The sequence below is a fragment of the Diachasma alloeum genome, unplaced genomic scaffold (assembly GCF_001412515.2).
Source record: "Diachasma alloeum isolate Michigan unplaced genomic scaffold, Dall2.0 Dall_scaffold_00277, whole genome shotgun sequence".
NCBI classification, from domain to species: domain Eukaryota; kingdom Metazoa; phylum Arthropoda; class Insecta; order Hymenoptera; family Braconidae; genus Diachasma; species Diachasma alloeum.
In genome coordinates this window covers 1,033,396-1,057,531 of record NW_021680416.1, presented here as the reverse complement: position 1 = coordinate 1,057,531, position 24,136 = coordinate 1,033,396, and the positions used below count along the sequence as shown (strand labels likewise).

At 34.2% G+C, this 24,136-nt stretch overlaps 1 protein-coding gene and 1 pseudogene across 1 annotated transcript; both read left to right on the top strand.

The window, feature by feature from the left end:
• The first annotated feature begins 365 nt into the window (after positions 1-365).
• LOC107038027 lies at positions 366-3,524 on the top strand (annotated as a pseudogene).
• A 64-nt stretch (positions 3,525-3,588) lies between these two features.
• LOC107038131 (golgin subfamily A member 1) lies at positions 3,589-23,099 on the top strand. The gene is made up of 8 exons (XM_015257040.2): positions 3,589-3,715; positions 4,567-4,960; positions 7,298-7,386; positions 9,346-9,474; positions 13,934-14,461; positions 20,000-20,527; positions 21,067-21,297; positions 22,257-23,099. The coding sequence occupies exons 1-8, from the start codon at positions 3,599-3,601 to the stop codon at positions 22,410-22,412; spliced, it is 2,172 nt and encodes a 723-aa protein (XP_015112526.1). The 5' UTR covers positions 3,589-3,598; the 3' UTR covers positions 22,413-23,099.
• The last annotated feature ends 1,037 nt before the right edge of the window (positions 23,100-24,136 follow it).

The window sequence follows — 24,136 nt, the reverse complement described above, 5'->3', positions numbered from 1 at the left end:
TAATTACATTTGTTGTAGCACTCAATCGGCTCCACAAAAAAGGTTATGACAAACATTTTGCTGTCGTCCTTAGATTCCGAGATATTAATTGAAAACTGGTCAATAGTCAAAATTGATTTATCTCCTTTTACCACTTCAGTACTGAATTTTTATTCGTTGTCTTAGAGGAAATTATCCAAGTAAATGAACAGTATCAGTCTAGTGAAGAAAAATTGATTACATGTCAAAATGACACACATAAATGTTAACATAAACAAATTAAACATACACATTCAACACAATTTCAATACAATTATCAATACAGTCTTCGAAATCAATGAATTACTTTTGGCATGATAATTCATTTAATGAAAAATCCAAAAAATATGAACAACAATACAGTGAATTGCATCAATAAATGAGAACATGTAAATCAGTAAATCGACAAATTCAATAAATTGATATCAAATTACAATTAAACTAACCACAACGAAGTAATTAGCATACACACAACACTTTTTTTGAAATCTACTCCCTATTCTCATAATCACAAAAAATATTATCTTTATTAAATTGTATTAAATCTGCATTAAATCCTTCAGTACAATTGAAAATAAAAATCTGTTTCGAACTGCGATTTTAAATAATTTCTACTCTGAATTTGATTATTTTATTCCATTTTTATTCGTTGTCTCACAGAAAATCATCTACCAAAATGAAAAAGATTGAATTGATTGGTTTTTGGTTTAGGATAAAATTGTTTAGTGCAGGAAAATGTAGAAATAATCGAATTAAATTTTTTAGATCAATGAAATCATCGGAAAACGTTTCAGACTCGTTCTAAAATCAAAACGCAGTGTCCAAAATTCTGCGGAGATTTCTGCAACTCTCAGTTGATATCATCAATACCCTCGATACAAGAAAATACAAAAAGCGGATTTAAACCGCGATTTTGAACAATTTCTGCTCGGATCAGTCATCGAAATCCTCGCAATCATCAATTCGAGTATTTCATTCGCTTTTTATTCGTTGTTTTGGGGGGAATTATCTAACCAAGTGATCAGGATTCATTTGACTGGTTTTTGGGTTGGAGATAAAATTGTTTGGTGAAGGAAAATGTGGAAATTTTTTCGGACTCTGGCGAAACTCCTCGTCGGGCTAATTTTCATCAGTTTGACGAATATTTTGGTGTATGATTCTGTCTACGTGATTATGTGCATTCTCGTGGTGCTGGGGCTTGCTAATTTCGTGACGAGAGCTGAGGTTTAGCGAAATTGTGAGTCAATTTGATAATGTTTCATTCATTTTAACATTTTGCGCTTCAAATCTCTTAATTGAGTTTTTATCGCGAGAATAATTGATCTAACGAAAAAACACCAAAAGATAATTTTTGAAGCTGATGAAATTTTCAATCGAAAATGTCTTATAGCGATTTCTCCTAAACTCACTCATTATTTAAATAATTCTAAGTAAACTGTACAATTATTCAAATCGTATTGCTCTTAATGATTTCGTTTCCTCATTTAAAAAATTCTGAATAATTTTGCTTCATTGATTATAATGAATAGAATTTTTATAATCCATGGGTTATTAAAAAATATCCAATTCACAATAATGATTGAAAAATGAGGAAAAGAAAGAATCAAAGGCTTGAAAATAAAAAATAATTACTTTTCATTCATCATAAAATTAGGATTTTCTAAATTCATTACGTATGAAAAAAAATTCATAGAAAAACAGAATTCGCTTGAAAATTCTATCGTATCTCTATTAAACTTTCCATTAGTTTTTGGCTGATTCTATTTAAAAATTGCGCAGTTTATCTGTGCGTTTTTTGTTTAATTCAAATGTTCAATGAAAAATATTCTAGAGAAAAAATCCATAGAATTCTTTTTTTCAAATGACATTTCAATCAAATTCCGCAATTATTCAAATCGTATTGCTCCAAATTATTCCACGTCCTCACGGAAATTCGAAATAATTCCTCTTCATTAATTTAAATAATTAGAATATTCTCAATTCAGAAGCTCTTGAAAAAATATCAAAACAAATCTGAAAAATCCGCAAAGTACTTTCATAATAAGTTCATAACTGAAGAAAGAAAAAAATCCTCAGTACTGGACCTCTGAATCGTGCATTTATCTCGAGAACAATTGATCTAACGAAAAAAGACGAAAGAAGAAAGATTTTTAAAGCTGATGAAAATCCACCGAAATGTTCTCTAATGATTTCTCCTGAAATCACCCATTATTGAGATAATTCTAACTAAACTCCGAAATTATTCAAATCGTATTGCCCCTGATGCTCTCAATAATTTCATGTCCTCAATTGTAAAAGATAGAATTCGTCTAATTAAATAAAAAATATCAAGTCCACAAAAAAATCTAAAAAAATGAATCAAAATAAAAAAAACAATATAAATTCTTCTCCTGCATTATAAAAATTGGAATTTTTCTAATTCATCACATACGAAAAAAATTAACAGAAAAACCTGGAATGCGCTTATGAAAATTCTATTCGACACTTTCTCAATTTTTTCAACAGAAATGTTCAATGAAAAATGTAGAGAAAAAATCCATTATAGAATTCGATTGATATATTTTCTGCAAAAATTCCTCCGCGATCATTTCCTACTCGACTTTCTGAATGAGAAGAGACGAAAAATAGAGTGGAAAAACCTTTTAAAAACTCATGTCTCAGAAAAAAAAAGTTGTAAAGAAGGATAAAATTCAAATGATTTTCTCCATAAAATAGTGTCTGATGTATTGATTTTTCATCAATTGTTTTTTCTATAAAATTCACTATATTCTCCTCTACATTTTTTTTTCGTGCATGACAAGCCATTAAAAAATATAAAAACCCCCTAAATACGAAAAAAATTAACAAAAAAACCTGGAATGCACTTATGAAAATTCTATTGGACACTTTTTAAAATTTTTCAACAGAAATGTTCAATGAAAAATGTAGAGAAAAAATCCATTAAAGAATTCGATTGATATATTTTCTGCAAAAATTCCTCCGCGATAATTTCCTACTCGACTTTTTGAATGAAAAGAGACGAAAAATAGAGTGGAAAACCCTTTTAAAAACTCATGTCTCAGAAGAAAAAGTTGTAGAGAAGGATAAAATTCAAATGATTTTCTCCATAAAATAGTGTCTGATGTATTGATTTTTTATCAATTGTTTTCTCTATAAAATTCACTATATTCTCCTCTACATTTTTTTTTCGTGCATGACAAGCCCTTAAAAAATATAAAAACCCCCTAAAAATCAATAAAAAAGCAATAATCTCACCAACAATACCCCCAGCTACATCCAATTACCCCCAGATGTCACCACCCGCAGCACAACTAAAAAATTACGTCACAACCTCGCCAGTATGGCAGTGTCGTGTCGTGTAGGCCCTCATTCCGGTAGTATCTCCTCTCCTTGCCCCGCAAACACAAAATAAACAACTCATTGTTCACTCCTAAACAAACTCGTGACCTCGTTGCGCAAAAATGCCCGTTCCCCATTCAGTGCTGGAGCCAGTGATCCACTTGTGTTGAGTTGAGTGACTCATATCGCTCGGTGACGTTGACAGGTGGGTTCTGTCACTCCCGAGGGTGTTGATCAGTGTATGAAAATGTTCGCGGGATTGAAGAATAAAATACGCGAGGAAATCGGAAGTGATGTGTCGGCTGTGGTCAGGAGTGCTGGATCGGTCAGGGGTATCAATTCCAGACAAATCTCACAGGTACTTTGCTGATTGTCTTTTATTCCGTGTGTCATTACGGTGCATCACGCATGAAAAAATCGTGTAGAAATTTTCTATACGGATTGCGTAGGGGAGGTTGGGGTAAAATGGACACTTTTGACTTTTTAAAAAATGTTAATGACGGGTTGAAATGTTGATAAAATTATTGAATTTTATAATTTTTCCTTCATTGCAAAGAACAATTCTTTCCCTTTGTGATGAGCCTAAACTGAGCTGAATTGATAAATGTGTTTCTGAGTTATGAGTAATTAAAACAAAAGTCTAAAGTGTCCATTTTACCCCACTCTCCCCTATAGAAATTCTATAGAATTTCCGTATATGATATTCGGATATTTCTATACTAATATTTTCTGTACGAATTATTTCTATATATTAATTTTTACATAAATTTTTGTTTTCGTAGGAAAGATGTTTAAACGCTCCATAGAAAAACGTAGAGAAATGTCACAATTCCATACGAAATATTTTTATACATGTGGCAGTGGGTCGTATAAGGTCAAACCTATAGAAATCGTATAGAAATAATTTGTATAAAGAATATCCGTATAGAAATATCCGAATATCATATACGAAAATCCTACAGAAATTCTATACCCAATCCGTATAGAAAATTTCTATACGATTTTTTCATACGTGATGTCTTTGGGGTCGTTAATTGAGTTAATGATAAGGTCAACAATGATCAAATATGTGAGAGAACAATGGAAAATTATTTGGATATTTAATTAGGCGGAATTATGGGAATGGATAAATTTAGTTGTAATCGACTTTCTCGACCGTATGTTCTTAAATTATTTAAGTAACAATTTTCCCAAATATTTTCATTGCAGACTGGTTCCTCCAGCAGTATAAGTGGCTCGCAAATATCCCTGGACGAGTCTCGTGACGGCAGTGCCATATCCCCATCCCCAATCCTCCACCACAAAAGAGAAAACAGTTTGGATTTCAAATTAAGCGATGGCACACCGTTGACACCCAAAGATATTAAAAAATTCGAGAGTCGCGAGGAGGAGTGGAGGAGACGCCTGATGAAAAAAGAGGCGGAGTTGCAGAAGAAAATTGATAAGAAGGATGACGAGTGGAGGGTCAAGCTGCTCGAGAAGGAGAAAGAGTGGAAGAAGATCCTGGAGAAACAGGAGAAGGAGAAATTGAAAGTGGAAGAGGAGAGACAGAAAGCTGAGACTGCCAGGAAGTCCCTGGAACTCGCACTCAGGGACGCAGAAGGTATCGTCAATGTTCCATTTAATGTCACTAGAAGCTTTCTTCCTTTTTCTTTATATTTTTTTCATAATTCGTAAATCAACGTAAAAAGTAGATAGTTTATACTCCTTTTATAATTTGGAATTAGTGTTTGCGCAAGTGAATTCATTCATTCATTCATGATAATAATAATTCGATCAAATTTGTAGTCTCTAATTCTCAACTTCTGTAATTTATTCTATTCATTCTATCAGAAGGCAACGATAGAAATCGAATTTATGGGTATTCTTTCATTATTCGAAAAAGAAAATCAATTTTAAAAATTTTCGACGACATTGAAAAATGACTTTTTTTATTTCTTCCCATCTACGTTTTTCGCATTTTTTTCATTTCTTCTCGTTGAAATTATGTGATAAAATTCAAAAATATTCATATCTTCTACCGACAGAAATGAAGAAAAACAAATTTTCTCCATTTTCTAGCCGATCATCCCTTTTCAAAAATTTTCAATCTCCAATTCGGGATTTTTGCAATTCATTTCCGTTTATGTAAGGAAGTATGTAAAGAATGAAAAGAAATTAAGTAAAGAAAGATGGCACATTTATTCACCCATTATTATAAAAATATAGTTTCAGAGATTCTGATAAATTAGCTTGCTCTTGAATACGAGTGGCAGAAATAGAGACATGCGTAATTGGGAGATGTCCCAGTAAGCGCCACTTTTCGACAGATTGCGAACACTGTTATTTAGCTTTAAGGCCCGGGTGTACTATCTTTCGAACGTTATCTCAATGGTTTTTTCATCTGTCGTCATCTGAAATTGTCAATTGAGTTCTGCATCATGCAGAAGGTTTGAAAAATTATGAATGAATAATCAAAAAAAAGCAGAAGAAATTCTCAATTTTTTCAAAGACCATTTTTAATTTATATTCAGAATAAGTTGAATAACAAGACATTGAAAAATGTATCTGATTTACGGTGACAAATGGCGGCCTGTCACCCAATATCATTCAGGGGGAAGACTGATTTCGTAAATCTTTTCCCACATTGCACAGAGACATTTATTACGAAGAAGGCTCTTTGAAAAAAGTTGTAATATTTTGGAGAATTTTTTAATCACAATTTTATCACTTAAAAAATCCAGTGTAACGATTTCTGAAGCCTCTATTCCGCTTATCAAGTAATGTAATATTATGTCTATGTATATTTTTTTATGTACTGTAATTTATTTAACAATTGAAAAAATGAAATGCAGTTCTGTACTATAACAAAATGCATACATGTATAGTATCTATATTATATAATATATAGCAGATATATTATACATATATGATTTATACTTTCATTTTTTTAACTGTAAAAAAATTTATAGTTCTGTAAAAAAAATGGATATATAGGATAGTATATACGTATACAGTACATAATACATCCCTAAAAATTAATAAAAACGTAAAGCAAAAGAGAAACGAAGAAGAAGATGAAGAGGATTATAACGATTCCGAATAAATTATTCAACAATTAAATTGTCATTCTGAAAAACTTTGTTGAAACCATTCATTTTTTCTGCATTATTATTATTGAGATAAAAATTAATGAAAGTTAAGAAACGGTTAAGTTTTACTATTCTGGTACCCATGGAAAACAATAAGCGCGCGTCCTGTTCTAGTCACATAAAAATGGCAGATGACTACATACCACTGTTTTGAAAATTGAGATACCTAGCTGTCACTTCTCATGAGGAGTTAGTGTTTTGTTATCCACCATGGAAAATGACAGCTAATAGATAATTTGCCACGGCGAATCAGATATTTGTAATTTCCCCTTTTTTCAACTCATTCTGAATCTCAATTAAAAACGCTCTTTGAAAAGTTCAGAATTTTTTCTATTTTTTTTAATCATTCTATCATAATTTTTCGGAATTTCTACATGATGTACCACTCAATTGACAATTTTGGATTACGAAAGATAAAAAAAAATCCAGATAACATTCGAAAGATGGTACACCCGGGCCTTAAATGTTTATAATTCTGCCATTACGATCATTTTGTTTTAACTGGAGAAATATATAATTTGTCTTGCACCAAGATGTTTTCTCCTCTTCGGTAAATTTTAAATTCTGCCCATTAAAAAATCTCTGAGAATGGCAGAAACCGGGACTGTGGGACTTACTGGGATATCTAGGCCATTACTTTTTCTTGTTGTGGGGCTCATGTTTTATTTCATCGATTTGTTATCGGTGTGTTGATGTGAGAGGGGAGTTTATGCGATCACTTGCATGCAGATGGTCTATTTAAATGGTAATGCTAACGCCACAGGTGTGCCGGATGATGCGATAATCGTTTGTTTTGTTCGGTTTTTCAGAGTACAAAAAGAAACTTTATAGCTTTCAAGAGGATGCTGAACAACTTGAGGGGTTTCAGACACAGGAAATGGCCAAAATCAAACATTTAGTGAGTCATTTTGTCTTGAAAAAAGTTTTCTAGTTAATTGTAGCCTATTCATTCGATTTGTTCATCGATTAAAGCAATATTTCGGACTAATTCGTTCATTCATTGGCTTTTTTCAGTTGGATATATAATTTTTTGGCCTTGCAGAATATAGTTCTGCGGAATTAGAATTATTCTAAGGAATTTGAATGTTCAATTTCGTTTTTTGTTGGTATTTGGGTACTGTGCGGCCCCTTTTTCGTGAACTCTAAATGTTGGGAATATGACTTAAAATTTAATATATTCACGGAACCTGGTGACTATTTAAGGGGAGACTATTATGAGTTTTAAAACTCACGGGCTATTCGAGTGAGATTTTCTGTACATTGAAGATCGATTATATGTGTCTAAAAATGAATATTTAGAGCAACAATTTTTTTTGTTTATTCTTCGTTTGCCTCGTAGACGCTTAAAGTGTTAAAAATAGTTCAGGGCCTCCAATTTTTGAGTTACAGAGGTTTTTTTTTTTCAAAATAAAAAAAAATGTGTACAATAACAATCACGATTTTTTTTAATTCGACGCCTACACAGGTAATTTCGTTTAGTTTAATATAACAATTTGCGTCATTCATGTAAAATAGGCAGAAAAATTATCCTTAAAATATTAAAAATGTATTTTCGATTCTTTCAGGAACATTTTTCAGGCTATTTTACATGAATGGTGCAATTTTTTATTGAAAAAATAACGGAATTAGCTGTGGGGCAGTTGAATTTCAAAAAACAAATTCGTCAATATTATTGAAAATTTGTTGCGATTTTTAAAAAAATTGAAAAACCTCTGTAGTTTAAAAATTGGAGGCCCTGGACTATTTCTAACATTTTAAGCGTCTGTGGGGTAAAGGAACAATAAACAATTTTTTTACACTTATTATTCGTTTTTAGACACAAATAATCGATCTTCAATGTATGAGAAATCTCATTCCAATAACCCGCGACTTTTAAAACTCATAGTAGTCTCCCCTTAATAGGGGGAGGGGGTTCCGCAATTGTTCTGTTCACCCTAGATGCTATATTAAAGACGGGAGATTTGATAAGAGGTCCGTATAATTTAGTCAGACATCGGCATAATCGAAATTTTGAATTACAGCTAAATTTGGAATAAAACAATTATTGATATTACTCACCAATTTTTTCATTTTATAAATATTGAAAAGAGCAAAAACAATTCGATCATATTACTGAACGATATAACTTGGGTTTATTATACTATGAGATCACTCTTCCTGGAGAGACCCGCCTGTGGGGTCTTACGACGAAACTCCAGTCAAATGTGTACTAAATAATATAAACATATGATAAAGCCTGGTGAGAAAGAAACCATGATAAAAAGGCTATGGTCTTTGTGACTTTGATATTCTTTATTCAGTTCTGCGACTGCTCTCGATGCGAGAACACGTCCTAATAAAAACCAAGTCTAATTGCTCTAACAAAAGTGTCTTTTATTTATTCACCTGGCTTCCAATAAACCAATAATAAATAACCATCAATTTAAATTTTCACATTCCGAATTATTTTATCAACCAATAATGAAAAAATTAAATTACCAATTATTAGGAGAGGCTGGGGTAAAATGGACACTTTTAACTTTTTTCAAAATGTTAATTAACATTTAATAACCCTTCATTAATGAGAGGTTGAAATGTTGATAAAATTTAATAATTTTTTTTTCCATACAAAGAACAACTCTCCCTTTGTGACGAGCCTAAACTCAGCTCAATTAATAAATTTGTTTCTGAGTTATAAATCATTTTAAAAAAGTCGAAAGTGTCCATTTTACCCCACCCTCTCCTATATCATTTTTCAAATTTCAATTACGATAAATAAATCTAAATTAATGTAAAGTGCAACTTCTCATAATACTACTAAAGTAATGATTGATGCCGATCTATGAGTTCAATAACACCTTTCCTTTTTCAATTCCAGTTATTAGCGAAAGAACAAGAAGTTGATGAGAAATCTCATCACTTAAAGTCAGCCCTGACTGAGATAGAAACCCTGAAGACCGAAGTGTCTCGACTGCGCAGATACGAGGATGAACTGAATAATGTACAGGTGAGTTTAACTGCTTAATTAAAGTTCACTCTTGCGGCGTTCATAAGTGCAACGATCTTCATCACCGTGAGAATCACTTGGCTTCAAATTTGAATTTTCATGTTTGAAATTTATTTTTTTAATTTTACTCACTACTTTTATTCATGATTCCACTCATCCGCTCATCATGTGGCTCATTATATTATCAGTAGTGATATGTTGATTTAGGACGACATTAAATATTTGTAAGTGATGGGGAGACACGTAGAGATTAGCATTCGAGGTGTTTGTACCTTGATAATGCTGACATTGTGAGAGACACGTTTGATTAGAGCTACACACATCGACGACTGCTTAGCATACGTTGTCAGCTGAAACGACTAGATTATTGAAATTGTATGCTTTCTCGTTTATTCCTCGCCCATTGCGGGGCTGCGGAGATCTATCACTCAGGCGTTTTTATTTTATTTTTGGTTTATTTTGTTGAGTTTTTGTGGAATTGAGAGATGGGAGTGATATTTTCTACATGAACTTAAGGCCCGGGTGGATTATCTTTTGAACGTGATGTTGGTTGTTTTTTTTATTTTGATAATGTGAAACGATCTCCAATTGCTATTCAGTGTTGCATAGCCCTGGAGTCTCAAAAAATTATGATTGTATGCAGCTGAAATGAGCAGAATATTCGTCAGCGGAAAATTCAATTTACTCGGAGAGAAATATTCAATAAAAATTACGTATCTTTTCCGTAATTCTGGAGTGAAATTTGGTTCCAAGAAATTTTATGGAACTGTCAAGAAATTTTTCCAGAATCTCCTGTGAAAAATTACGATACCGATTGTGAGTTCCGTAATTTTTACTGAACATTTCTCTCCGTGCTGGGGATATTTAAGTGTAGGAGAGTCAAATAATCATATCTGCAAATGTTCTTTAACCCTAGATTGGTCACCATGCGAGGGAATTGCCGCAACGTGTGGTTTTTTTCGTCTTGTCACCGGCTGGTTGACCGGAAAAATCCGAACGAATTTGAATTCGTCAATTAAAGTATCTGAAAAATTTGAGTATTGGTTTTTTAATATTACATCCCAAATTCTGGAAGAAAAAAAATCATTTCCAACAGTTGAACAATTTTTTCCCATGTTAAATGAAATTGCCCGTTGCGCGACGTTGGTGGAAACTCGTTAAACGCGCCCGGGCAATGTAGAGTGAATTCGGCAACGCTGGAGTCTAAATAACACGGCGGCAAACCCCGCGGAGGTGACCAAGTCCAAGTCCCCGTCAGGTGACCAAACTAGGGTTTAGCGCGAAAGAGTTTGTAGATTACTTAAAAAACATTTGTACACCCCTAGATTCGCCTAAGACAAATCTTCTGCTGTCGAATCTTTCGCTAGTGTTAAGTCAAGTAGCTTCATGTACTTGACTTTGAATTTACTTCCCTCTACTACGTTCCACCCCCCACGAAAACTTGTTCACCCATCAATTGGAAAAATCCTCAGAAAATAATCTCCAGAAAATCTCTCTATTCCACTCAACTCTCGAATATCGTTTTATTTTGTGCTTTGTGTTCTACCCGCCGTATCCGTATTCCTGTGAGTTCTATCGCACTATTTTCACGCTCCTGAAACCACAAAACAGATCCAACAACTGAAACCGTGTGTTCCATGGAAATCCATTGGAAAAATTTACGATTTCGGTCCCTCCAATGAATTTTTTAATGCATAAAAAACGCACATGAAGAGTCGGAAACAGTTTTTCCCCCCCACGAGAAACACCGGACGAACAGATTAGGCGGTCTTTTCCGCTGATTTGTCGCTGCTACTGCTGAAAAGGCTGGAGGTACGTTTTTTTTCAAAAACAAGAGAAAAGCTTTGCTGCTTTACAGCTTAAATCTCTCTTTTCTTCACAGAGAAAAAAAGTTTTGATTTTCAGGGATGTGTCGCCGTGTTCAGCGATCCATTCCTAATTTTTTGGAATTTATCCTCAATTTTTAGAGATTCGCGATTGTAAAATTTAATTTTGGAGTTCAGTGATTTTGTTATAAATTTTTAGTGACATTATTACTCGTTTCCAGGGACGTCGTCACTAATTTTCAGGGAAACATCGCTGATTTTCGGCAAAATTTCACAAATTTACAGGGACCCATTTTTAATGTTTAGGAATCTATCACCAATTTTCAGCCGTAGAAATCACAGATAAATTGCTAAAATTCCTACAAATTAGTGAGATGGGCTTAGAAATTAAGTATGTTACAATTTCATGAAAGATCTGTGGTGAATTGGTAAACTAGGATAAGTGCATTTTTTTCGAAAATGCTTTTTCATCACGCTGTGCGCAAAAGTAACTTTTCCCTTTTCCACACATTGTGATGAGAAACATCATTCGATACTCGTGGGAAAAGTGTTTTTTGGCTCATGGGAGGTTTATAGCACGAGCCGACGGCGAGTGATATAATCCTACGAGCAAAAAAACTCTTTTCCGCACTCGTAACGAAATATACTATTTTGTTGTTAAATCGCTTCCCAATAATTTGTGGAAGCGATTTAGCAAAAAAAAAAGTTTTAAAAATGCACTTATCCTAGTTTACTAATTACTTCTAATTAATTGAAAATCCATCCTGATTTAGTACTGAATATTCATATTTTGATTGAAAATTCAAGTCAGTTAGAGAATTATCGTCTCCTTGCTGCTCAATAATGCGGAGTTTCTATAAATTTCCAGTGAAACTTGAAATTTAATAATTTTTTCACCACTAAAGCGAATTTACTAATTGTGAATGCCACTGATTCAAAGGGACTCGTCTCTAAAGTTTAGGAATCTGTCACCAAATTTCAGTGATAAAAATCACTAATCATCAAGATTATTCTAGCCAATGTCCAATATCAAGAATAATTGATAGTAGATCCCTAAAAATCAGTGATATATTCCTGGAAATCGAAATTTTTTTTCTCTGTATCATCGCTTCGAACCGGTGTCTGGGTTTTGATAATCGACTGTGTGATAATGCGCATGTTTGGATCAAACAGTTGAGATTAACAATCTTATCTTTTATATTCACATAAGGCTTTTATCTTGAGCCACATTAACCGCATCATCTCATTTGGACTATTCTCCCTCCATTAAGAATTTCATGGATTGATTTTTTTTATTTTCTGGGTTTATTTGCTTTTGTGTGGTATGCTGAGCACTCAGAGGAATTATCATATTTTAATTGAGTGAAATATCCCATGAATGACAACTCGAGGAGAAGAAAGGAAATGACTGAAATGGTTGATAGCAATAGGATTTTTCGTTGATTTTTTTTGGTAAGAAGATCTCTCGACGGTTTTCTCTAAATTTAGTAGTCTCAGTATCATTTAGGTAATCGGAGAGCGAATTTTTTTTTTCGAGAATTTCCAAAATCAAACAAAAATTCACTGAGAAAACCCATTAGTTCTGCCGAAAAATTATATGTTCCCCTGGAGAGATCTTACATTTCCATTGAACTTTCTGTTAGTTTTTGGCCGATTCTATTGAAATTTTCAATAAAAAAGAATGTATAGAAAAAGTTAATATAGTTCGATTTTTCTATACAACTCATTCAATTAAGGTCTTTTCTATAGAATTTCCTCGGCTAAAATTTCCGAAAGTTTTTCCCATCCTATTTTTCTTTTCCTTCATCAAGAAAATCAAACAAAAAAATGGGAAAATTTGAGCCGAGGAAGTTGCATAAAACATATGTCAATAGAAAAAATTGTGTAAAAAAATCAAATTCCATTGGCTTTTTCTATCGAATATTTTCTATTGAAAATTATTTAACCCTCGATCACTCGCTCAATAAGCGCGGCGCCACCCGTTTTGGATCTTTTATATTTTACCGTGGTTTCCGACGCTTCAAAATTTTGAAAAAATTAGAGTTCCTAGATCAATCTTTTTATTAAGCGTTGACGTCCGTTTTATTCTCTGAAAATTTGTTTAGCTAAAAAAAGAAAAGAAACGTCGAACGGACAGAAACGAGCTCACTCGCATCGGGCGGCGCGGCCCCACGAGTCGCAGTGTTGCTACATCCACTGCCACCCTTGAAATGCGCGCATAGCGGTGAGCGCCAAGGTGGCAACAGCGCGCTCGGTTTAACGCAACGACGCCGCGCTAACCGTGCGACGGATGAAAGCTGCGGCCGAGCGCAAGTGATCGAGGCTTAATATCAATATTTTCTGTTGAACATTGCAATAGAATCGGCGAAAAACTAAGAAAGTTCGATAGAAATCCAATAGAATAGTCTAACAAATTCGCTAGATCTTTCTATTAAATTTTTTCGCGCGCGAAATGTACATGAAATATCAGAAGAGTCATCTCCTCATTCAATTGAAATACGAAATTCCTCATCATCCATCCACATCACAGAACAATCGGACAAAATGTGCGAATAATGCTTTTCGCAGAAGAACGCAAACTCCTAGCGAAACCCCAACCGACTAAAGAAAGCAACAAAAAATCAAAATTTCAGGATGAGATGGAAAGCCTTCGTCACACGACTCAGCGTGAAAAGGCGCAATTATCCGGGGAATTGGCCCAAACGAAAGAGGAAGTGCGTCACCTGATGGTCAAGGTGTTTGTCCTTGAGCAGAGAGTGGCCCTCGAGTCGAACAGTGAATCAAGTGTTGATGAGAGAATAGCAGATCTGATGAGAGAGAGAACACTCTTGGAGAGAAAGCTAGAAGAGGCGCATCTCCATTTGTCGGACATTAAGACCAGTTGGTCGGGGAAGATATCCTCGCTGGAGACGCAGGTCGGCAGGCTGAGCAGACAAGCCGGTGAAGAGGGTCTCGAGAGACGGAGGGTTGAGGAGGAAAAGGAGAAACTCAAACAGAGGGTTAAACAGTTGGAGGCGGAAATTGAGGTGAACAATGTTGTAATGGCAACGAAAGATGCTAAGCTTTTGCGCATGGCGGAAGACATCGACGAGATGGCTACGGAACTTAAAGAGCTCCGTGCCAGCGTTGATGATGAGGTCGAAGAGTTTAAACGACAAATTGTGAGTTACCGGGATTTCTAATCGTTTAGGTAGTCTGGTGGATTTGCATGAGGGGCTAGCAAGGACACGTTATTTTTTACTTTAAATCGGTGGAGTGGAACTGATTTTTATGTTGACACGGAGAAAAAACAGTCAGGGATTCCAGTGGAATCCAGTGGTTTCTCGGAGAATAAGAGAAAAAGTTATAGTTCTCAATCATTTTTATGGAAATCTAGTACCTGTGGAACTCAAGGGGTTTTGTATGAAAAGATAAGATGAAAAAAAGAAATTGAAAAACTTGTGGGAGAAATATCGGAATATGCTGCCTCATTGGGAATTTTTTTGGATTTATTTGCGATCTCGGCCTTAAGAAGAAAATTATATTTTGATGTTTTTGTTACCCTTCAATTATAAGGCCGAGGTGACCTCACCTTAAAAAAAATTCGATTGATTAATTGAAAATTAGAAAAATTCTAGTTTTCAATCAATGATTATAAAATATCGAGGCAAAATCTCTCCATAATTATTTTTTTTGAGCTATCTATTTCATGCAATTACTTTTGATTCCAGCACGATGGTTCTGGATTTCCGTATTGTGATGGTTGGAACCAGAAACTTTTGTTCTCTGTTTAAGGTAAACAGGTCAATTTCTGGACGGGGGTTTGTTTCTGGACGATTTCAACTTGCATTGAATACTCCATAAATAAAATGAAAATCGTACTGATTATTTCACCTTTCAATGATATTACTCGTGTCTAATCATGTGATCAATTATTTAATTAATCATGTGATCAATTATTTTTTCTATTGATCGATATTTAATAAATAAAATAAGATGTGGCTCAGTCGTCCAGAAATTAGGGATTTTGGCTGCATTCAATTATTTCTTAATTTACTTTGTTTTGTTATTTTCACTTCAAATAATTTTTTTCTGCTAATTAAAACATTCGTGAACGTATGGAAGCTATCATATCCCCATTTACGTGATGCTTTTCTTTAGATTCTACCACGAAACTCGAATTGCCCTTAACCGTCCAGCAAATGGCCTGTTCACCCTACATCACGGGCCTAAATCCGTCAAGAAAAAAATTTCCGATTCTAGAAATTGCGATTTCTAACATGCATTTTTATAGAATTAAAAAATCTGTTTCTCCATTCTAAGAAAAAGACATAAAATCAATTGTTTAGAGTCTAAATTTCGAAAAAGGAATTTCTTATTGCTTCCCCTTTAGGGAATTAAATCCTTTTAAAGGATGTAAATAATTCAGTTCCCTCCCCTTTTATAAGCAGCTAGAGAGAGTTAAAGTATTCATTTTTGACCTGTTTTCCTGATGTATCTTCAACCGTAGTTTGAGAAGACAATTCTCGTCTCTGCATTTATCAAGAATTCCAGTCCTTGTTTTATATTGTTTTGAATGAAAGAAGTTCATTATCGAATTCCACAAAAGTGCCTTCAAAAATTTAATTTACAGTCGATTTGCAAAACAGTTTAAGTAGATATGCGAAGTCTTCGTAATTATAATTATGAAGACGTGGCAGCATTACCGAAATATGCAGATATATCTTCACATTTCGCTAATGAGTGGTTTTGGGGAAAAAAATCAATTACTTCAGAGAATGATATTCTATTGATATTTTTGTATTTGCATTTCATTAATATTTTTCCTAAAACCACTTGTGCCTGCGATGCATGCCTCGAATTAGAATTAGAATTATTGAAAATACATAGATTTGCATGAAAAAATTGTCGTTAACGTGATCGACATGTGAGAGAAAATGGATTTGTCAATTATTTCCAAAGAATTTTAGCAGCTGATATTCACATGCAATTGTCATTTGACTTATAATTTCATTGTAGTAGCAAAGGTAGAGAATGTAATAAAAAATTTAATAGAAAAACCTAGCGAATTGGCTAGAAAATTCTATTGGATTTCCAATAAACTGGCTTAGTTTTTGGTCGATTCTATTGAGAAATTCCGCAGCTTATCTGCACTTTTTTCAATAGAAATGTTCTTCTCTTTTCTGTAGAAAATGTTCTAGAAAAGATCAATAGAATTAGATTTTTTCATACAATTTATGTTATTGAGATATTTTTTACAGAAATTCCTCAACAAACGAACAAATTAGAGTGATAACGACTTGGAAAATTTATGTCGAGGACTTATCGCAGAAAATCGTTCAATACTAAACACGAAAGACAATTTTATTGTATAGGAAGGTGACATTTTACTGATTTTTTCTACAAAATGGTTTCCATATGAAGAAACACGTAGCAAAGTGGCAAAATTCTTTAATAGAATCCACAAAAACTAACAGACAATAGGAATTTAATTCGCTGGGTTTAGCAATGAGATTTTTCGTGCGTACATACAAGGTGACGTCAGCACCTTCACGTATGAAAAAATCGTATAGAAATTTTCTATATTGAATATTTATACTTGGATATTTCTATACTGATATTTTTTTACAAATTATTTCTATACAATTTCTATAGATTTCTGTATATTTGATCCTATACAACCCACTGTCACATGTATAGAAATATTTCCTACAGAGTTGCGAAATTTCTCTGCGTTTTTCTCTGGAACCCTTAGACATCTTTCGTATGAAAACAAAAATTTATGTATAGAAATAATTCGTATAAAAAATATTCGCATAGAAATATCCGAATATCATATACGGAAATCCGTATAGAAAATTTCTATACGATTTTTTTATACGTGTTTACAAATTTCAGGGAGATGTAGAATAGAAAATCGGCAATTCAATGGTACAAAAATTATTAAATTCCGATAATAGACTTTCAAATCGTGAACATTAGGATTTTTCAATACTTCAGCCAATTACATTGCGATTGACTTCCGCCATGATTGGAAACGATGACGCAGTTGTCAATGGGAATTGATATGATAATTATTATCACTCTTCATGTTGATAAAATTATCGGTTCATGGTCGCAATGAACATTGCTCAAACTATCGCACATAATGGTGCTCCAACTATCGCCTACAATGTCGCTACAATCATCGCAGAGTAAACATCGCCATAATTGTCGTACCATCACCATTTTCAATCTTGACGGCATGGCGGGAAACTGCCATGATGTTATTGTGTAAATCGCTGAAAAATTCTAACGCTCACGATTCAAAAATTTATTATCGTAATGTTATAATTTTGATGCCATTGAATTACTGATTTTCGAGTATATTTTCTCACAATTTGTAAACAAGGTGCTGACGTCATCCTGTGTATCTTAAAACCAATTTTCATGTAGACCTAATTTTGTCATCTCCCTCGAGTTTCAAGATATTCAGAAGGAACTCATCTGACGTTTCATTTTCCCACTCCACTACTGATTCACATCATCAGACAAAATAATTCAATATGCCTCGAGATCAGTCTAACAGAACGACAGTTTTTTAATTCTCTGAGAGGCAAAAAACGTTATTCAAGGCCGCACAGTAGCGCATGATTCGCCTCGCTTAGTCGCACAATTTATTTCCTACTTTGCATAATTTTTTTATTCAATTTGCACTTCTGATTCCGATCATTCCGCATGCGAAGATGTTACCTCTCACGTTGCAACATTCCGCCATTCGCAGATAAAAGAAAAAACAGAATACATGACAACAAAACACACGTGAAATTATATTTTCGTTGATCCCTACCAAAAATATTTTCCATTACCAGAGAATTATGGAAATCTGGCAGCAGAATTTTTATGTACCACATTGTTATGTAAATTTTATTCATCGAAATAAAATTTATGAAAACGTAAGATTCATTATTTTTGCTTTATCTTTATTTTTGAAACCCAATTATTCTGTCCTTTTTCCTTACCCATCACTGAGCTTTTATTTTTAACACACAATAAAACGACACAAATGATTATATTCATGATTAAGTGACCCACATTTCTATTTCCGACTGATTTAATTATAACTACGATGGATAATATTATGATGTTTAGTATGGATTCCACCTAATGGCGACTATATTTACTGGAATCACGCTGGAAAATTAGAAAGGACGAATGAAGCTGAAATTAGCGGAATATTCGCCAGCGGAAATTTCGATTTAGGGAATTTTTGAGGCTGTAAGGGTCAAAATAGTATATTTCAGCTCGTGTGATTGGCAGCCCTCGGCTTTACCATGGGCCTACAGCTTCACATTTGTGAAAAATCCCCGTCGCACATGTGTCGAACTATATTTTTCATCACGCTGTGACGAAAAGTGAACTTTTCGGCACACTCCGCGTGCCTAAAAGTCCAATTTCCGCCACTTTGTGATGAAAAATATTGTTCGTAACTCGTGAAAAAATGTTTTTTAGCTCGTGGGATTATATTACTTGCCTTTGGCTCGTGATATAACCCTCCCACTGGCCAAAAAAACACTTTTTTGCACTCGTTACGAAATATACTATTTCATCACAATGTGACGAAAAGTGAACTTTTCGGCACAGCGTAATGAAAAATATAGTTCGGATACCCGTGCGACGGGGTGTTTTAACTCGTGTGATTGGCATATCCTATTTCATCACGCTGTATGGAAAAATAACTTTTTAGGCACGCTTCGCCTAAAGCGCTCTTTTTCCACGCATTGTGAAGAAAAATATCGTTCGATACTCATGGGAACAGTGTTTTTTGGCTCGTGGGAGGTTTATAGCACGAGCCGAAGGCGAGTCCCAACAACACTTTCGCACTCGTCCCGAAATATACTATTTTTGCATTCCTTTCTCATAAATGAATAATCAACACTTTTTAAGCTCTCGAAAACATTTTACGATAAAAAATCAGTGCCTGATAGAAATCTGAATATTCTTTCGTTACGATTCCGAGAACATGATGATACGAAATTGTTCCTGAATTATTCATGAAAAATATCGTTATCCTTAAAATTTGGAATTTTCTATTTACCTCATTAATTTTGCTCGAAAAGTCTTCAAAAAATGGTATGCGGTTTAAATATCCGGTCGAAAATATCCGGTAAAAAATCTCCGGTTAAAAATATCCAATAGTAATAATATCCAATTTTAGAATATCAAATAGCATTCCCATTGAGATGTGGAATCAATATGATCCTGTTATTGCTGATGAACCACGTACAAATAATAATATAGAGGGCTGGCATAACAGGTTTAATCAGCAGATTCGTGATGCTCACACCGAATTAGGTAAATTTGAGCAAGGAAGGGCTGAAAACGTTATGATTCAAAATATTGCTGGCAGATTTGGATATTTTATGGATTTGGATATTTTTGTTTTCGACATTTTTGCATTGGAAATTTTTTTTGGACGTTTTTACCGGATATTTAGACCTGGAATCCAAAAAATTAGAAGTTTAACTACAAAAGTTAGAAAGAATTCCAACTAAAGAAAACATGCCATAAAAAATTATCATTCAATGTTTTTCCGTGTAATTTTCTCAATTGATCAAGAATTTTTGACGTTTAATCAACAAAAATGTCACCTAAAAATGAAAATTAACTGTCGATTTCGTTATGAATTCGAACGAATGGAGCCATCAACTCAGTTAACGCTCCATTTAAAATTTTCTCAGGGATCATCAAACGAAGAGTTCGCGAAACTCAGGTCCGACTTGGAAGAGAAGACGAGACAATTGTCGGAAGTGCAAATAGAACTGGAGCAGTTGAAATTGGCCTGCGAGGCTGAGAAGTCCAACAATTCCTCCTTACACATGCAATTAGCACGATTGCGAGAGAACCTTGAGACTGAGAGAACATCGTTCGCGACCCTGAGGCTTTCCCTCGAGAAGGAACGCGACGAGAAGGACCTGGCGCTCCTCAGGAATGCTCAGGTGTCGCAGGACTTCGAGCTCGCGATGCAGGAGAAGAGGATTCAGGAGACTGAGAACGTGGAGCTGCAGAGTAAGATCGAGAGTCTCGAGAGGACGATGAAGAAGATGAGGCACGACATGGACGAGTCCTCGAGGAGTTTCGAGGAGGCCAGGGAGAGATTAGTTGTGTTCGAGCAGGCGGAGGACGACCGAAAGAAGAACGAGGAGATGGAGAGAACGTTGAAGAGTAATTTGTCGGATATGGAGGAACAGTTGAGCGATAAGACAAAGGTGAGTTTAAGGATATCCACGTTTTGCCGAAAATCTTGCCGTCCCCGAACTTTTTCGGATTTTTGCTTCCGAACGGAAGCTTTGGAATCGGAATTTTTTTTCAATCCCTAGGGGGTCATAATACCGAATTTTCAACAGAAAAAATTGAAAAACCTGACTTTTCAAAATTATGTCACCTTTTATTTTTTTCATTTTTTTTCAGTAATTCTTATCATCAAAACAAGTATTTTGAGTTGTCACACAAGTTGGGTTTTGTCCTCGGTCTGTTTTTTTTTCTCAATTTTTTCTTCTCGAAATTTCGTGAATCTGGTCAAAACGCCCCAAAACGATTTCGATTATGTATCGAAAAAATATGTAACATATATGGGCCTTTTTTTGAACCCCATATTTGACCACAATTTTCCGGGAATTTTACAATGATTTTATTCTGTACTTTGCAGGTCTGAATGTGAATTGAGATCAAATAAATCTTTTTGAATGAATTATTTCACATAATTAGAACCTTTGCAGTCGAAGTAAATAATAAATTTGTGTTGTAGACAATCAAAGTGCTTCAGCAGAGGCTAGCAGACATGAAGAAGACCCTTCAACGAGAATTACGAGTACCTTCATCATCATTGGACAGTGATGCTGAGCCACCTCCAGCAATACTCAATCCCAGTTCATCCAAAACTGTCACTGCCAAAAATTCCAGCGGCCAAGAGGAGGATGTCAACTTCAAATATCTCAAGCATGTGCTGATTAAGTTTTTGACGAGTAGGGAATACGAGGTAACAATATTTTTATTGCAATTTTCCCTCATTTGACAATTGCTTGATAAATTTTAAACTCAACCTAGTCGACACACTTCAAGATCCAAGCAATTCTATCGAAGAACATGTGATAATTTTCATTTATCCCCATTCTTTCCGTTCTGTTCATTTATCTGTTCATTGTGTTCATTTATCCCCGTTCTTTCTACAAAATTGCTCTATGAAACAAGCAATGAACAAATCTTGTAGAAAAATTACTCAATCCTCTCAGAAATCAAAATCATTCCATCGAAAAAATTGAAGAACTTTCCGATTTTCTTGTTTTTCAGGACGTGATGATGTGTTTTTTTTTTTAATTTTTTCAATAAAATTTTCTCATTCTTTTCTGTTTATCTATCTCTATTCCCTATACAATTTTACTCCACCCAACGATCCAACGATCTATTAGCAAATTTTGAAGAAGCATTACTCAATACTCCTAGAGATTTATAATCATTCTATCAAAAAAATAAAGAACACTCGTATGAAAAAATTTTGCAGAAAAAAATAGAATTAGATTTTGCTATACTCTTGCAATATCGATTTTGAAATATTTTCTATGAAAATTTCTCAATTTAACTTTTCCAAGTTTTTTAAATATTTTTCTTAATACAAGCAAAGTAAAATAGAGTGGAAAAACTTGGAAAATTCGAATCGAAGAAATCCTATAGGAAATTTCTGAATAGAAAACGTTGTATAGAAAAATGAGATTCCAACAATTTTTTCTAAACAAAATTGTTCGTCCAATTATCCGAAAACTAATTAGAATTTTCGATCGAAATCGCTGGATTTTCTTATAAAATTTTTCCACGCGCAGAAAACATCATTTTGTTCTTCAGAACGTAATAATTCTTTTTAACTCTCTGCTATAAAAATTCTCCCTTCTGTTCTGTTCATGGATTTCTATCCTCTCCAACAATCATTCTATTTTTTTTCAGGCTCTCCATTTGACCAGAGCTGTAGCCACACTCTTACACTTTTCACCAGAGGAAGAAAGACTGCTCCAGGAGACACTGGAATGGAAAATGTCGTGGTTTGGCACACGTCCAAATTTAGGATTCGGCCAGACAGCAAAAGCTATTCCCCCCAGCTGATAGTGAGGTGTATTCTCCGTTCAAGGAGAAGTGTCAATTCCAATGGGCCAAAGTGCCACTGACTTTGAATCATATTCCATTGATGAATCACTGCTCCCACTGTCACGATCTATTTTCGGGTAGAAGTTGAGAGATTGCAGGAATAGGAATGACCAAAATTCCATGAATTTTTTTAGAGCCAAGAACTTATGCCAATTACTTTAGATGGATATTAATTTGTATGATTTTGCCTGTGTGAGAACCCTTGTGACGTTTATGTGAATTACGTTTTGTACAAATTGCTTGTATATGTGACTACGAATTTGGAGGCGATAGTTTGGATTCAGGGGATTATTTAATTCCATATAAACGAGAAAACCCCACCGATTAGACGTAATTGTGATATGCTTGAGTATTTTTGGAGATGAGAATAGACAGTTGAGGGGAATTGTTCAGCTAAACAAATTTCGTTGGAAATTCCAGTAGAAATTCACGAGATTCGTGGGTCGATAAGTATTAATAAAACATTGCCAGTTTCAACATTTTCCTAGGAGAGATGGGAGGGGAGAGTGAGTAGAGAGGAGAGACGAATTTTGGGGACGAGACACGTTGAACGTGTTCCGACAGATTTCAATAAGGAGTTACTGTGCCTAATTCAGACATCGTACCATAGATCCCAACTGTCGATAAATTGTACATTAAATAAACAACATGAAACCATTCAATAATTTTATAGTTATTTTTTTCAATCCAATCAACTCTTTTCAATCCTTCTTTACCCGTATGTTTTTTTTTAATTTTTCAATTACGTTTTTCTTATAGAAAATGAACACAATAGAGAGAAAAAAAAATTCTTGTGTTAGAGTTCTTGTGATGTTCATGTGAATTACGTTTTGTACAAATTGCTTGTATATGTGACTACGAATTTGGAGGCGATAGTTTGGATTCAGGTGATTATTTAATTCCATATAAACGAGAAAACCCCACCGATTAGACGTAATTGTGATATGCTTGAGTATTTTTGGAGATGAGAATAGACAGTTGAGGAGAATTGTTCAGCTAAACAAATTTCGTTGGAAATTCCAGTAGAAATTCACGACATTCGTGGGTCGAGAAGTATTAATAAAACATTGCCAGTTTCAACATTTTCCTAGGAGAGATGGGAGGGCAGAGTGAGTAGAGAGGAGAGACGAATTTTGGGGACGAGACACGTTGAACGTGTTCCGACAGATTTCAATAAGGAGCTACTGTGCCTAATTCAGACATCGTACCATAGATCCCAACTGTCGATAAATTGTACATTGAATAAACAACATGGAACCATTCAATAATTTTATAGTTGTTTTTTTAAACCTATTACTCTTTTCAATCCTTCTTTACCCGTCTGTTTTTTTTTAATTTTTCAATTACGTTTTTCTTATAGAAAATGAACATAATAGAGAGAAAAAACATTTGCACCCTCCCCTAACGGAAAAAACTTGGAAAATCCGTGCCTAATAATTTTAGGGCACCTATAGAAAACTCGAATTCTAATAATTTTTTCAATACAATATTTTTACTGAACATTTCAATAGAATCGGCTGACAACTAATTTAAATTAATGGAAAATCTAATTCAAATTGGGTTTTATCAACCATTATTAACACATTCCTCAACGTGAGGACAATTTCGATCTTTAAAAATAATAGAAATCTAATAGAATTATCTAGCAAATTCGCTAGGCTTTTCTATCAAATTTTTTGTAC